Source organism: Cololabis saira, chromosome 22, assembly GCF_033807715.1.
Source record: "Cololabis saira isolate AMF1-May2022 chromosome 22, fColSai1.1, whole genome shotgun sequence".
NCBI lineage: Eukaryota > Metazoa > Chordata > Actinopteri > Beloniformes > Belonidae > Cololabis > Cololabis saira.
The window spans coordinates 35,395,378-35,411,255 of NC_084608.1; the positions used below are offsets into that span (position 1 = coordinate 35,395,378).

Consider the following 15,878-nt stretch of genomic DNA (forward strand, 5'->3'; position numbering starts at 1 on the left):
GTCTTACCTGGTACAGTTCTGCTCTGACTGGACGGCTGCTCCTCCACACCAACTCCTCTCCTCTTCCTCCCTCTGTGAACACATGTCTTCATCACTAAAGTCATTTCTGACTGTTGTAGAAAAACATCCAGATGAGTCAACAGTGTCCAGAAGCTCAGGTGGTCTCAGAGAGTAAAAGTGTGGCTGCTTTTCTGTTTGAATTCAGCCTCCAGACGGGAATAAACCTGATGCTTCTGGAAGAGCACATTCATTTATTTATGTGTATACGTTTTACATTCATACGTTTATGTGTATGCCAGTAGTGGAAGAAAGAAAAACACCAGAAAAAACGAGGAAAACCAGTTTGCCCGGGCCAGATATTAGGATCCAGGATCGGTTTCCCTTTTCTTCTTCCACTTATTCTTTAAGTGTTTTTTCATCCGTTAATGCGGCCCGGACCGTAACGTGCTCCCAGGCATGGCAGACATCAACACGTGCGTCTCCATCGTGCCTTCCATGGCTGTTACTTTTCTCCGTCAATAGTGTTACCGTGGCAATGCTAGACGGTAGAAAGCGGAGAAAATGGCAAATATTCCTTCCTAATTTGCTCGGCCGTACTTTATCGCAGAGGCATCATTCAAACGTTCAAAGACTCTTTAGATATTATTTTTGAGTTTGTACATTCCTCCCCTTTAATCAATAAAGAAGAAACAGCAGATTTTCCTTGTCTTGGTTTTTCCAGCCTCATAAAGGATGGATTTTCCATCTTCTGCCACTTGGACCGTGATCTGACAAAAGCACCTGGGGCTTTGTTAAAGGTATTGTGACATCATTTTTAACATGCTTTTAACACTATTAAAAGTCTTGGCCAACATCCCTTAAATGTGTCTAAAAGAGTGTAACAAGAAAAACTTCACTATAGTACTCCATTCTGTCCTTTTTATGACAGTGTTTTTTTGCGCCGTGAAAAACGGGTCCTTTTCCCCCTTTCCTGTCAATCATTGCGCCGCTCCTCCTCCAAACCTCCTCCAACCAACCGCTACACACTTCTGCTGTCTCCACACACACGCGCGCACACCAAACCACAAACACCGACACACAGCCCAGACAGGGCGACTACAGCCCGGGGATGAAGTCCAACCGGGACCAGAGGACCGGGACCGCAGCTCCCCGCGAGCAATACGCTCACAGCGGTGTCGGAGAGTTAAGCCGGGAGCGACAGGCGAAGCATGCACGGAAAAGCAGCAGGGCGAAGCAGACAGTCCACAGCAAACAATCACAAAAATAAAGGCATGTAAATAAAGTGTCCCCTTATCTTAAGTCCAGTCAGTGGCCGCGGGTCTTCTTAGCAGTTTTCCTCCGGTGATTAGAACAAAAGAGGCTCTAAACAGCTGCGTGTTAAGCCTGATTTATGGTTCCGCGTTAAATCGACGCAGAGCCTACGCCGTAGGGTTCAGCGTAGGGTTGCACGGTATACCGGTACCAGTATAGTACCGCGGTACTAGAGTTTTGAAAACGGTACTATACCAGCATTTAAAAACAAACGGTACTTTTATATATTTTTTCTATGCAAACGAATTGGTAAATTGGAGCCTGTCTCTTTAAGCACGGCGAGCTCAGCGAGTGTGACGTAGTTGCAGAAGCAGAGCCGCCTCCGCCTCCCCCTCCCACTCGCATGTTTAGACGGAGGAAAAGAGAGAAACGAGAAGTCGCGTGTTAGACAGACAGAGCGGGTTGAAATAAAGTTGAAATAAATAGAGATGGCAGCTGCAGAAAAGCCCGTACTTGTGGACAAAATGGGGGCCCGAAGTACGGTGGAAATATTTTGGGTTCAAACCGCAGTGCAAGCGCTGCTACAAGTGTGTCTCGCAAAAGGAGGCAACACTTCAAACTTGTCCAAACATTTAAAGGACAACCACGCGGACTTGTTCCACGACTTCAGTCAAGAACGACAGCTGATAACTTTGTTCACCAGTTCACTGCACTGTCATGTCAATGAAAGAAGTACAAAGCCTCTCCCAGCCCGTAGTAAACCTACAGTAGCCTATACAGAGAGTTAAAACATGTCCATGGTTAATAAATGCAATTTTTTAAATATTTAAAAAAAATAAATTACAATCTTAAAATATTTAAATAAATTCCACAGACTATAATATAACTTTAATATATTTTTTATATTTTAATATTATTTAATGTTTCATATATATTATAAACTATTAAGGCAATGAATTATATTAATTAATATTATATATTAAAACACACTTTTGTAAAACATTCCATTAGCCTACAATATCTAATCCTATCCTAAAGGACTGTCTCAGAAAATTAGAATATTGTGATGAAGTTCTTTATTTTCTGTAATGCAATTTAAAAAACAAAAATGTCATACATTCTTTATTACAAATCAACTGAAATATTGCAAGCCTTTTATTATTTTAATATTGATGATTATGGCTTACAGTTTAAGATTAAGATTCCCAGAATATTCAAATTTTTTGAGATAGGATATTTGAGTTTTCTTAAACTGTAAGCCATGATCAGCAATATTAAAATAATAAAAGGCTTGCATTATTCAGTTGATTTGTAATGAATCCAGTATGTATGACATTTTTGTTTTTGTAATTGCATTACAGAAAATCACAATATTCTAATTTTCTGAGACAGTCCTGTAGATGATAGAATGAGCCTCAATTTATTTTTCTAGTTATGCCCATTTAATGTTTCATGTGGCCTATAGTTTCAAAACACAAACCTTTTGAACAATGAGAACAAGTAAAATAAAGCAATGGCATTTAAATTAAAATGACCATGTTAATTAAAATACTGTACCCCCTCCCTCCCCCAATTACAGAAGACCAGTGCTCCTGGCTCAGAGAGGGTGACACCACCCACTCAGAAGCAGGAGTTTCTGCTGCTACAGTATTTTATTTAACATGGTGACTTTAATTTGAATGGCATTGCTTTATTTTACTTGTTCACACTGTTCTAAAGGTTTGAACATTTTAATATCCCATGCCAATTATTTATTTTATTCATTGTTGTTATTGTTCCCAAAGTCTGCTTTAAAATAAAGGAAAATATTGACATTTGAGAGTGTTCCACCTTTTTACAAAAAGTATCGAAAAGTATCGAAATACATATTGGTATCGGTATCGAAACAGAAATTTGGTATCGTGACAACCCTAGTTCAGCGTAGTGTGCGCGTCGCCGCGTAACCCTACGCCGTAGGCTCTGCGTCGGTGTAACGCGGAACCATAAATCGGCCTTTATGGTGCGCTGGAGAGGAGAGGAGGCAGGGAGCTGGGTGGAGGGGGCGGTGATTTAGCGGGCCCTGACGTCACGGCCCGCCACCAAACCAGGTGCGCCGTTTTTGCATAGTTATGCGGAAAATTCCAGAAAGCACACAATACACTGAATGTTAAAAGTTCGTTGTTTTTTGGGTGTAATTGATGTCAAGACACCCAACAAAACACAAAAAATAAATAATGAATCCATTTATAGTTTTTGTGCAGCGATTTAACATCAAACTGTCCTCCCTCCCTAAAATGTTGAAATAAAACTTGTTTTGATCAAAAACAACAATTCCAGGTTCCGGTGGAATGAGGAGGATGTAGGACGTGTTCCGCCGAGGCTCCGCTGGAATGTGACTTTTTTTTACACTTTTATATCACACTTTTTAATTCTTTTTGCCGGTATTTATCCCCAACATTAAAGCTTTACACTACCTGGCAAACTGAGGGAGAGGCAGATCTGGAGCTCGGCTAACGCCCACGACACGGAGCTCTCCCACCTCCGAGTGAATGTTAGCAAGCTGACGCTAACACCCACGACACGGAGCTCTCCGACCTCCGAGTGAATGTTAGCAAGCTGACGCTAACGCCCACGACACGGAGCTCTCCCACCTCCGAGTGAATGTTAGCAAGCTGACGCTAACGCCCACGACACGGAGCTCTCCCACCTCCGAGTGAATGTTAGCAAGCTGACGCCACTGTCCACTCCCTGGAGAAAGAAACACCAGGACCTGATGCCTTGTTTTCTCCCTGTGTTCAGAGAGCTACAACTCTGACGTGACACTGGTTTTGTTTTCTTGTCTAACGTTACTCCTTTCATCCTTGATTTTCCCCAACATGGCTCATGAGGACTATTTGATGCTGCTGTACTTCAAGCAAACAACTGTAGCACCATAGGTGCTTTATTGTTATAAAACTATTGATTTGTGAGGTGCTGCAATCCTTTTTTTTTCCTTCTCCCATATTATTGTTCAATAAGATTGTTTTATGTAGTGATTTATTAGTCAGCTTTAGTCACCCAGCTTAGGTATCAGCACATTTATTACAGTGTAATCTGATGGACTTAACTCCATGTCTCTGCTGTTCACTAGTTGTTCAGCAGAGATTCTCTTTAGAGCTTTAAGAGGTGTGACCGGTTGTTTGCTAGGGGGGTTCATTGCACACATCCCGTTTGGGGCGATGCTTCTGCTAAAGTTCATGTGGTGGACGGGCGGGTGGGAGGGGAAAGGTGTGCGTGTTTTTATGTGTTTGTTTTTGTATTTTCTCTTTTTGTTTTACATCAGACCAGTTTTTCACTCCCAGTTTTGCTTCAGATCATCATCCTTACATAATACTGCTGTTACCTAGCGATGACCCCATCAGTGTAACATCATCCAGCGGGTGTGCCATTAGATTCACTAGTTACAGCTGCAAAGGACTCAATAACCCCATAAAACCAAGTAAGATACTGCACCATCTTTACCATCTTACCATGTTATTTTCTTGCAAGAGACTCAACTCAAAATCTCAGACGTCTCTAAATAGAGGAGGGGATGGGAGGTCAGACTTATTCCTCATTTCAAGGAAAACCTCGGGGTGCAGCTCTCCTGCTCCATAAATCTGTTCCCTTTGTGCACTCCAGTACTATCTCTGACCTGATGGTAGATCTGTTATCGTTGCTGGCCGGATTAATCACACCCGGCTGGTCTTGGCTAATATTTATGCTCCCAATTATGACGATGATGTTTTCTTTAAACGATTGTTTCTAACTCTCCCTGATTTATCGTCACACCACTTAATATCAGGTGGAGACTTTAATTTCTGGCTTGACCCTCATCTGGATCGTTCCTCCACATTACCCACATTAGATCTATAAAATAAAAGGTTTATTCATACAGAAGTAGAACAATGGGAGGTATGAAAGGATCAATTTTAGTTTATAAAGAAATATTAAAACCAGATCACATGTAATTATATGAAAGTTAATTTCTGTTGTTTAATAATCTTATTGATTGTTTTATTTAATCTATATATTTACAACTATCAAAACATCTTTAACTGATTCGTTTTTAACGTCATCAACGAGTCACCATGGTTTGTAGTAATAGTAGTAGAAACACTACAAGGTGACCAAACCTCCTGAAAACTCTGTTTTAGCAGTTTTTAATGTCATGAAGGAGTACTAGTACTATCAGTTAACAGCAGTTTTCTTACTCTGTGTCTGAGGGTCCAGGTTCTTCACTGAAGCCTGGAGGTCTTTCTTTGGACCGGTCACTCCTCATAGACGGACTGATGGATCCTGGAGACTCTGGTCTCTCCTCCTCTTCCTCCACACAATCATCCATCTTCTGGACTTCAGTCATTCAGAGACATGAACCACAAACACCCACCATCTTTGAATCTGTAGACAGAAACTTCATTAGAACACGACTAAGTCATGAAATCAATGTAACAACTTTCCCTGAAGGACTTTGTCCAAACTGGTGAGGAGGAAGAAAGAGGTTTTACTGATACTGACCATGAGACAGACCTGAAGCTGAGTCTCCTCTAACCTGACGCCAACATTTCTGTCCAGGTGGGATCTGTGAAGCCGAGTCTTCACCTGGAGAAGATATTTTCTGTTTCATTAAACACTCAAAGAAAGACTGATGAAGTCATCCAGGAAACCACTTCTTCACTGATTCTCACTAAAGAGCCCCAACCTGAACGTTACCTGCTCCTGTTCAGTTTTCTACACAAAAACATCCCTTTATTTCTCTGAGATCATAAAACAACAGTTTTCAGGTGGGACTTCAGATGTTGGTTAGTTTAACAACTACTTTGTTAGCTCAACGCTAACTTCCTTCTTTGTTCGGTAAACAAACCCCTGAAAGACTCGCTGAGAAACAGACTTACAAAGAAATGTAACCCTCATGAAACAAGTGGTTAGTAAACCTGTATCTGTGATTTAGGGGTGTGATGTCACGCCCGGGTCTCGGGCCGCTTCTTCTTTTCCCGGTTAAGACGTCGACCTGAAAAGCGTCTGAATAAAGTAAAGAACTCCTGGAACTGAATCGTGTGTGAGAGAAAGTAACGGAGGAGCCGCATCTGTCTGTGGGCCCTCTCGTTAGGGCCCTCTCGTTAGGGCCCTCTCGTTAGGGCCCTCTCGTTAGGGCCCTCTCGTTGGGGCCCTCTCGTTGGGGCCCTCTCGTTAGGGCCCTCTCGTTAGGGCCCTCTCGTTAGGGCCCTCTCGTTAGGGCCCTCTCGTTAGGGCCCTCTCGTTGGGGCCCTCTCGTTGGGGCCCTCTCGTTAGGGCCCTCTCGTTAGGGCCCTCTCGTTGGGGCCCTCTCGTTAGGGCCCTCTCGTTAGGGCCCTCTCGTTGGTGCCCTCTCATTGGTGCCCTCTCGTTGGGGCCCTCTCGTTGGGGCCCTCTCGTTAGGGCCCTCTCATTGGGGCCCTCTCGTTAGGGCCCTCTCGTTGGGGCCCTCTCGTTAGGGCCCTCTCGTTAGGGCCCTCTCGTTGATGCCCTCTTGTTGGGGCCCTCTCGTTGGGGCCCTCTCGTTGGGGCCCTCTCGTTAGGGCCCTCTCGTTGGGGCCCTCTCATTGGGGCCCTCTTGTTGGTGCCCTCTCGTTAGGGCCCTCTCGTTGGGGCCCTCTCGTTGGGGCCCTCTCGTTGGGAGCTCCCATTGGTTTTTTCTTTATTTTGTAGACCAGGGGCCAGATTCACCAATATGTTCTTAAGAACGATCTTAAGAAATGTCTTAAGATCTAAAATTAAGAAGTTCATAAGAAAGTTCTTAAGTGAAATTCCTCAATATTTTCTTAAGAACCTTCTTAAGAACTGTCATTTCTTACGAATTTCTTATTTTTATTCTTATTTTTCCTACTTAAGAATTTCTTAAAATATGTCATTGCATTGCACGCGCCAACAAACAACATTTATATATATAAATATATTATATATACAGGTAGTTTGGGTCTTAACCGTCAGTCACTCACTAAACATGGAGAAGGAGAAAAAGAGATGCAGGAACTTTTCAAGGTTATGGTGGACGAGATTAATATGCGAAAAAAAATACTATTGGGGAAAATTAATAATAATTAACTACCACGCTAACTAACATGCTAACAAACAGTTAACAGGCTCTTTGTGTAATTAATTACAAAGTATATTCTCAAACTATGACTTACTAGTCTAAACCTGTCTAAAATGTGTTGAAAAAGGTGATAGAGTCTTACCTTTTCACAGAAGACATTTTAAGACAGGTCAATGTTGTCTTAAATTTAAGAAAAAAGTCAAGAACAAATTTGAGCTTTGAACTTTTATTTCAAGAATACCATTTATTTTCAAGTTTTTTCTTAAGAAGAACCTTAAGAAGAAAGTTGAGAAAATACTTAAGAACTTTTTTGGAGAATATGACTTCTTCTCTTTGTTTTTCTTAAGACTGAACTTAAGAAAAAAATGACACTTAAGAAGATTTTTTTTCTTAAGAATGTTTTGTGAATCCGGCCCCGGGAACTGGATCATTCTGAATCCTTGTGAGCAACATAAGAGACGATCGACTGTGGACGGACACGGTGTGGCCGGCCGTGAGGTTACCGTGGTTACCGTGGTTACCGCCCTCAGAAGACATCAGGACCATGGACTCATTCCATCTATTCAAGTCCAGATAAGACCAACACAATAAAAGTACCGGGTCGTGTTAGAAACACCAAGTCAGAGAGAACTCTTCTCTCCTTTCACTATAAAGGAGACGAGCAGTCGAGAGAGAGAAAAACTCACATCTTTCATCTCTGGAAAAAAGGGACACTTTTATTTCAACTTTGTCTTATTTTATTTCAGGTTTTTGTATTCTGAAAGAGCTCTATTTTGTAATCTATGTTATATTTTGTTTATGCAAACACTTGCACTGCCATATAATTGATACTGAGGCAATAAAAGTTGTTACTGTTCAACTTCACGTCCACTCTCTCCTCGTGAGTCAGTTCATTCATTCAAGGCATCATCTTTATTCCAAACCTGGTGAATGTTAGTGTCATTATTATACTTTTAATCTATAGTTAAGACTAAAGGTGCTACAGAAACTTTGTGTTAAAGTCAAGTCTCAGAGAGAAGAGTCTAAAATTTTGAAGAAGATAGAAACTTAGAGCTTAAAAAAGTCTGTTACTGAAATAAATCTATTGTAGAATCTGTAAAAATCTTCTGAACATCAGGATCACACACACACACACACACACACACACACACACACACACACACACACACACACACATACACATACACACACACACACACCGACACACAGACACACACACACACACACACACACACACACACACACACACACACACACACACACATACACATACACACACACACACACCGACACACAGACACACACACACACACACACACACACACACACACACACACACACACACACACACACACACACACACACACACACAGACACACAGGTTGTGTTGTGGTGTTTCCTCCTGTTTTCCTGTTTTAATTCAAATATCAACAAAGTAACATCCAGAACTCCCTGCCTTTACACCAGACAGTGATGTCAAAGAGTCATGTGACCCTTAAACGTGAAGTTAGCTGGATGTCAGAGAGTCATGTGACCCTTAAACGTGAAGTTAGCTGGATGTCAAAGAGTCATGTGACCCTTAAACGTGAAGTTAGCTGGATGTCAAAGAGTCATGTGACCCTTAAACGTGAAGTTAGCTGGATGTCAGAGAGTCATGTGACCCTTAAACGTGAAGTTAGCTGGATGTCAGAGAGTCATGTGACCTTTAAACGTGAAGTTAGCTGGATGTCAGAGAGTCATGTGACCTTTAAACGTGAAGTTAGCTGGATGTCAGAGAGTCATGTGACCCTTAAACGTGAAGTTAGCTGGATGTCAGAGAGTCATGTGACCCTTAAACGTGAAGTTAGCTGGATGTCAGAGAGTCATGTGACCCTTAAACGTAAAGTTAGCTGGATGTCAGAGAGTCATCGCAGGTCCTTCCTCCCCGCTGCATCAGACTGAACAACCAGGCTGATCTCAGTAGCTAACGGACCAGAAATAACATGTGCAATAACAACATGTGCAATATCTGTGTGTTACCTCACACTCATCCTACCTGCTTTTTTGCACTGTTTTTTTTCCCTTTGCACTACTTTTATTTCCATCGCACCAATGTATATACTGTCTATATCCTGTAATTATATATATATTTTTTTTACTTTTTACTTTTAACCCCCTTCCCTGCATGTGTGTGTTAAGTTACTGCTGCTGACATGTGAGGGAGTAATAAAGGATTATCTAATCTTATCTTAACTGCTTCCAAAGTCTCTTTTCCTGTGTTTGATTAAACCTGATACAGGAACGTCTGAACACATTTATCTGACCCCAAACTATTTACTTATTTTTTTTAATACTTTTATCCTGATTTTTCTCCATCTTATCCCCCGTGCTCCTAGCTGAGTCAGTGCTGGGCGTTGCTCCCTCTCCCAACCCCAGGAGTTCCTGCTCTGAGCTCAGGTCTCCTCCTGACTTGAGGATGAGCAGCTTCTTTCCACCAGACAGGGTGGGGTTTCTCCGGCCGGACGTAGCGGTGGAAGGATCACGTTATTCCAGACAGATCCCCCCATGTGTTTCCCCGGCTGGCCAGAGGGGGCAGTAGAACCAGGACTGGCCAGAGGGGGCAGTAGAACCAGGACTGGCCAGAGGGGGCAGTAGAACCAGGACTGGCCAGAGGGGGCAGTAGAACCAGAGGGGGCAGTAGAACCAGGACTGGCCAGAGGGGGCAGTAGAACCAGAGGGGGCAGTAGAACCAGGACTGGCCAGAGGGGGCAGTAGAACCAGGACTGGCCAGAGGGGGCAGTAGAACCAGGACTGGCCAGAGGGGGCAGTAGAACCAGAGGGGGCAGTAGAACCAGAGGGGGCAGTAGAACCAGAGGGGGCAGTAGAACCAGAGGGGGCAGTAGAACCAGAGGGGGCAGTAGAACCAGGACTGCTGCATGTTTTTGTGAGGGAAACTCACATTAGCTACCAAGGGAACACGGGGAGAACATGCAAACTCCACACAGAAAGATCCAGGGCTTAAAGTTAAAACAATTCCTGAGCCTGAACTTTTTTCCGGGAGCGGGGGAACATGCGCTCGGCAATTTGGCAAGCAACAAAAATGACATCATTTGAATATTATTTTCCTTTTCACTATGGATGCTTTTGATATCAAGTTTCGCTAGTTGTCATTGTGTTTGAAAGGGTATAAGATGACCTACAATCTAAAATATGAATATTTTAAAGGTCATAATGTTATATGGGCAGGTGAAACTCAGCCAGGCTAATTAATTGGTGGAATTATTGATTAGCAACCATTTAATTCAGTAAAGGACAATATTTATATATATATCACTTCCATTATTTTTTTATTTTCAAAACACCTAGAGTGCAACAGCTGAACAATAAAAGTGAGGAAAGAACGTGGCTGGCCCTGAGGAGGAGGTTGCTGGTTCTCCCTCCTAACTTGTCTCCAGTCCAGTCCTCTTTCCCTTCATAACCACACAATTGTCCAGTAGAAACTTGTGACTTGTTTCTTCTCAAGCTCATAAGACTGCAGGATCTTCTAGTTCCAGCAGAAGTGCTGAAGCATCGGCAACATTCACTTTTCTGCATGCCAGATGTTGAGTTGTTACTCTGGCCGTATCATTATCAAAAAAGTGAACAAGTACTTTCATAATGTTGTCCTGCTCTGGCCGGTGCTTCATCAATGTTTAATGAAAACTCTCTTTTTGAGCTTCTCTGACAGACGTTTTTTAAACTCTGGTTCTGTGTCCATACCTGTCAAGTCTCCCGTTTTGACTGGAAACTACCGTATTTTACCCTCTTTCCCACCGTCCTCCCGTATTAGTATTTTACCGTAATTTACCGTTTTATAATATAATGATTTTTAAAAAGGGTTATTGTGCCTATTGCGCCTCTCGCAAGGTTAGTGGCAACAAAGGGAACAAACTCGGAACAACAAATCAGATGGATGGATGTAACGAGAGAGAAGACTTTCCTGCCAGAAAAGTGAAGACTATCTTGTAAATATATCTAAAAATGGGAGCCAGAGACCCACATGAGTGACAATGACAAATTAAAAGAAAATGTTTTACTCGAGCACAATCAATTTGTATATAAACTGAAAATATTTAAAATAACTAAATGTGCTTTAATTCCCCTTTGTTTTCATTTAGGCTCTATTATAGGAATTGCATACAGAGGAATGTCCACAGCATTTCAGTGTCAACAAAGGTACATAAAGAGCACATAATTGTAGTTTGTAAGTGATTGACAGGTAGATATTTTAAATATCTTGTAAACCTGTCTGTAAAATGTAATACTGGACCTCGGTTGAGCTGGTTGGACAGCGGGTGGCGGAAAATTTGCCTTATTTTTTCAATCCAAAACTTGACAGGTATGTGCCATGAGTATTCATATAACTGGCATGCTGATTAGAAATGGTCAGGCTCCTCAAAGCTCTTTATCAACCGCTATCTTTCTACATAGATTTACAAGCGGTTGAGCAATAGAGAAGGATTCATCATGTTCAGCAATGTCAGCCGTGGCTGCGCTGAAGAGACAGCAGCTCTATTACGGCTGATTTATGGTTCCACGTTACACCAACGCAGAGCCGACGGCATAGGGAACGCGGCGACCCGCACCGTACGCCGTACCCTACGTTTTAGGCTCTGCGTGGATTTAACGCGGAACCATACTGTAATTTAACCTTTAGCGGGATCTCCTTCGTGGCGAGGTACAACTTTTACCGGCGTAGGCCTACGGTAGGTTTTTAGAGCAGAGCTAAAGCACCTGCTCCCTTCTGGCCCCAGCTACCCAAACAGCTGCCGTCTCCGCCCGTTTCTTCCATCCACGCCCAGCACCATTTCATTTTCAGTTTTTTATCGGCCAAATCATCTTCTACAGACTTCAATTTTTTCTTCATCTTGAAGTCGGTGATACACAAGTGTTCATGTTCCTGAGGGCTAAAGCCAGCGCTCTGCGCCCTGCTGCCGTCAAAGACCCGCCCAGCTCTACTTCTGATTGGCTAGTGTTGGTTTGGTTGAGCCAGAGCTGCTTTCCTCTCATTCCATTGGTAGACGAACTCAGTTGACTCAAACTGACAGCCTATCAACACATCTTTATCTGTAAACTGTTAGTTATTCATCTTTTCATTTTTTTTTTTAATCAGTCAAACTCTGCACGCCGAGAAAAAAAAACAAAAAAAACTCCATACGCCGGAGATCCGGCACGGTGCCGGAATACTTTAAGCCCTGAAGACGTTTCACCAACCTCACCCAGGGTGAGGGTTGAGGGTTCAACCCCACCCAGGGAGCTGGAGTCATGGGGGAACTAACACACACTCAGCGCCCACAGAGTCCCCGAACTATTTAGTTCTTTAGTTTCAGTCTCAGACACTTTAACAGCAGCAGAAAAAGAAGGAACAAACACTCACCTGGTTCCTCTGCTGCTCCGTCCACGTCGACATGGACTCTGAACTCTGAACTTTGAACCTGTCAGGTGTTTTTCACCTGCAGAGCTGCTGCTGCTCCTCCTCTTCCTCCTCCTCCTCCTCTTCCTCCTCCTCTTCCTCCTCCTCTTCCTCCTCCTCCTCCTCCTAGAGGGATAGTTAAAATTATGTAATGTATGTTATATATTTATTGGGTATGTAGCACATATATATTTATAGGGATATTTATGTAGTTTATATAGTGTATATTTATATAGATGTATATAATAGTTGTATTTTGTAGATATTGATATAACATTTACGTAATATTTATATTGTCTATATACTTAAATGGATAATTATGTAATAATAGGCATGTTTGCAGAGTATTTATGTAGATTATATTTATATGGATATTGTGTAGATATAATAATAGCAATAATGTAAATCCATAGTGTTATAAAGGGGTAGGAACTAGGAAAAAGTGTAAACTTCTTCCTACTCCTTTTTTTCGAACATATTTTTATATGAAGATGTAAATGTTTATCTTTTTTTTAATTTTTCTTTTTCTTTCATTTTATATACATGTTCGAAATAAAAACTCATTCATTCATTCATAATAATCATGACCGGTACGTTGTATTTCCTGACCAGTCGTCTCATCTTGTACATTTAATATCAGTTCTGTGTCTATCTGAACTTATTGATTCATCTATGAACTCTACATTTAATATCAGTTCTGTGTCTATCTGAACTTATTGATTCATCTATGAACTCTACATTTAATATCAGTTCTGTGTCTATCTGAACTTATTGATTCATCTATGAACTCTATTCCAGCAGTCCGGGCTCAGAGCTCTTTCCCGCCTTACGCGGTTGCTAGGCAACGAGCCCCACCGGCTGATTCCGTTAGGTTTACGTTTATCAACAATACAAACATAAAATCTGAGCATAAACTCACACATTACACATTCACCCATCAAGTACACGGTTATAACTCTCCATCCTTACCTGCAAACAGCAAGAAATAAGTATTACTTATCCTCGTTACGCCGCACACGTCTTCACACTCAAGTGTGTTCTCGTTCTCACAGTGTAATCCCGCGAGACTTCCATTGTCCCCGGACACAGTGCAGCGCCCTCTGCTGGTGAGAGTTGGACACTGCATCACCACGTTGGTCAATAAACGAACCTTTTCCTATCAAACAGACAATTTTCAACACACTCATGAGCTTTATACTTAATGCAAGTAATATTAAACATAGAAATAATAATTGATTGGAATCTTTATTTCGAACATATTAAATAAAAAAGAAAAACAATTACACAAAACATCAGAAAAGGATACAAATAAACAGTCATTAAACAAATCAAAGGGAAATAAACCTTCATGCCCGAAAAGGAGGAAGTAAAAAACTTATGAGGTCCTAACGCTTGTTTCTTTTTCAATTTGGCTTGAATACAAAATAAAAATAAATATAAATAAATATAACAGGAAGCTTTACTTTCTCAAAAAATATACCTGTTATTACATTATAAAAATATTACAGCACTTCATTACAATATTACACCTGAGCATGCTAAATATTATTATAATAAATGATAAACCAGAGCAATTATAAATAATATACATATACAACATATAATATATATATATATATATATATGTAGCGGGTCCCGGCTGGGCCGCTAGCAGATAAGATAATCCTGGAACCGGAGTACTGGAAACACACAAATAAAATTAGTGACACCGGACCACCTCTGCTCATTCTCCAGTCCAACGGATTATATTTATTCACATATTTTCTTTAACTGTTCACTGCAACAATTAATTATCTCTGTATACTGATGCATTGGTATCAACCATATGACACATTTCCAGGAAATGTATATCTTAAGTTTTTCTTTCAGAAATAAACAACAAAATAACCAATATCCTTTGCATTAAACCAAAGAAACATTTTTCTTTGTAATCATGCACAAATGTCTATAACTAATCATGTAATCTCATCAATCATGTACACTCTTTTCTCAAACACACATCACTAATCACGTAATCTGAGCCATCATGTACAAACTTTTCTGTCTCTTACTGAAAGAGTATTTTTGTACCTAAAGTACATAAAGTAAATTAAGTGTTCACTTAACATAACAGAATAATAATTATTGCAGCCACTAACTCACTTTATATAACATTAACACAAATTAAACAACATAGCTGACCGATAACTTGAGCTTTTGGCTTTGAACTCGGTCTTGCGTTACCATGGCAACAGCCGTAACTGCTGTTAGCTTGTAGCTTAATATTTAGTGCTGAGCACGACACTACACAAACACTGCTGCGCTCTCACACACACACACACACACACAGTAATAATGCCCAACCTGAATCATGTATCATACACCCAATTCTTAAAAACAATCCACAAATGCCGGGGAGCCAAAATAAATAAATAAAAAGTACATGTAATCTAGCTGCTGCGGCGCTGCCATCTTCACATACTCAGTTGTCACGTACGCTTGGGTTCACTGTACTTAGTAACTGAACTCGTAACTTTTCGACTTTACGTCCGGGGTTTTCATATTAACTTAAATACATCTGAAGTCACATCAAAACATAAATAACCAACCTGGAAACACACAAATAAAATTAGTGACACCGGACCACCTCTGCTCATTCTCCAGTCCAACGGATTATGAGCTTCCCGTCCTCGTCGCTGTGAAGAGTCCCAGTGGCGCGGGCCGGGGCCGGTGCTGCCACCCTGTGTCCGTTTCTGGTACTACAAGTCCTTGTGTGTTTCCTTCTTGTTCTCATTTTAGCAGGATGAAATAATAAAATAAAAAGATACAAAAACCAAAGATAGCAATAAACCAAAAAGTAACTTCAGCGGAGATAAAACAATAATAATAACAATAATAATAATAATAATAATAATAATAATAATAATAATAATAATAATGTAAATAATCATTATTCAGCCTCACAACAACCCATGAGGCTCATTTTTCCACATAAACAACAGTAAACAACAACTTCAGTGGACTCACGTGCTGCTTAATCAAAGCAACAAAGGACAATAATCACGTCAACAATAACATGTTGCTAAATGGGCAGTTCAGTGACTGCACACAGGAAGAAAAGCGTTTTTCTCACCGTTTGAAGAG

The 15,878-nt window shown here is 41.2% G+C and overlaps 1 protein-coding gene and 1 pseudogene across 1 annotated transcript in view; both read right to left on the reverse strand.

The window, feature by feature from the left end:
* Window positions 1-6,328, reverse strand: part of LOC133423115 (NACHT, LRR and PYD domains-containing protein 12-like) — a 464,316-nt pseudogene extending 457,988 nt beyond the window's left edge.
* Window positions 6,329-13,801: 7,473 nt separating this feature from the next.
* LOC133423417 (NACHT, LRR and PYD domains-containing protein 7-like) overlaps window positions 13,802-15,878 on the reverse strand; it is a 7,689-nt gene continuing 5,612 nt past the window's right edge. Inside the window, exon 4 of the mRNA XM_061713591.1 lies at window positions 13,802-13,911. Coding sequence (XP_061569575.1) covers window positions 13,802-13,911 — 110 coding nt within the window. The remainder of the gene's footprint in view (window positions 13,912-15,878) is intronic.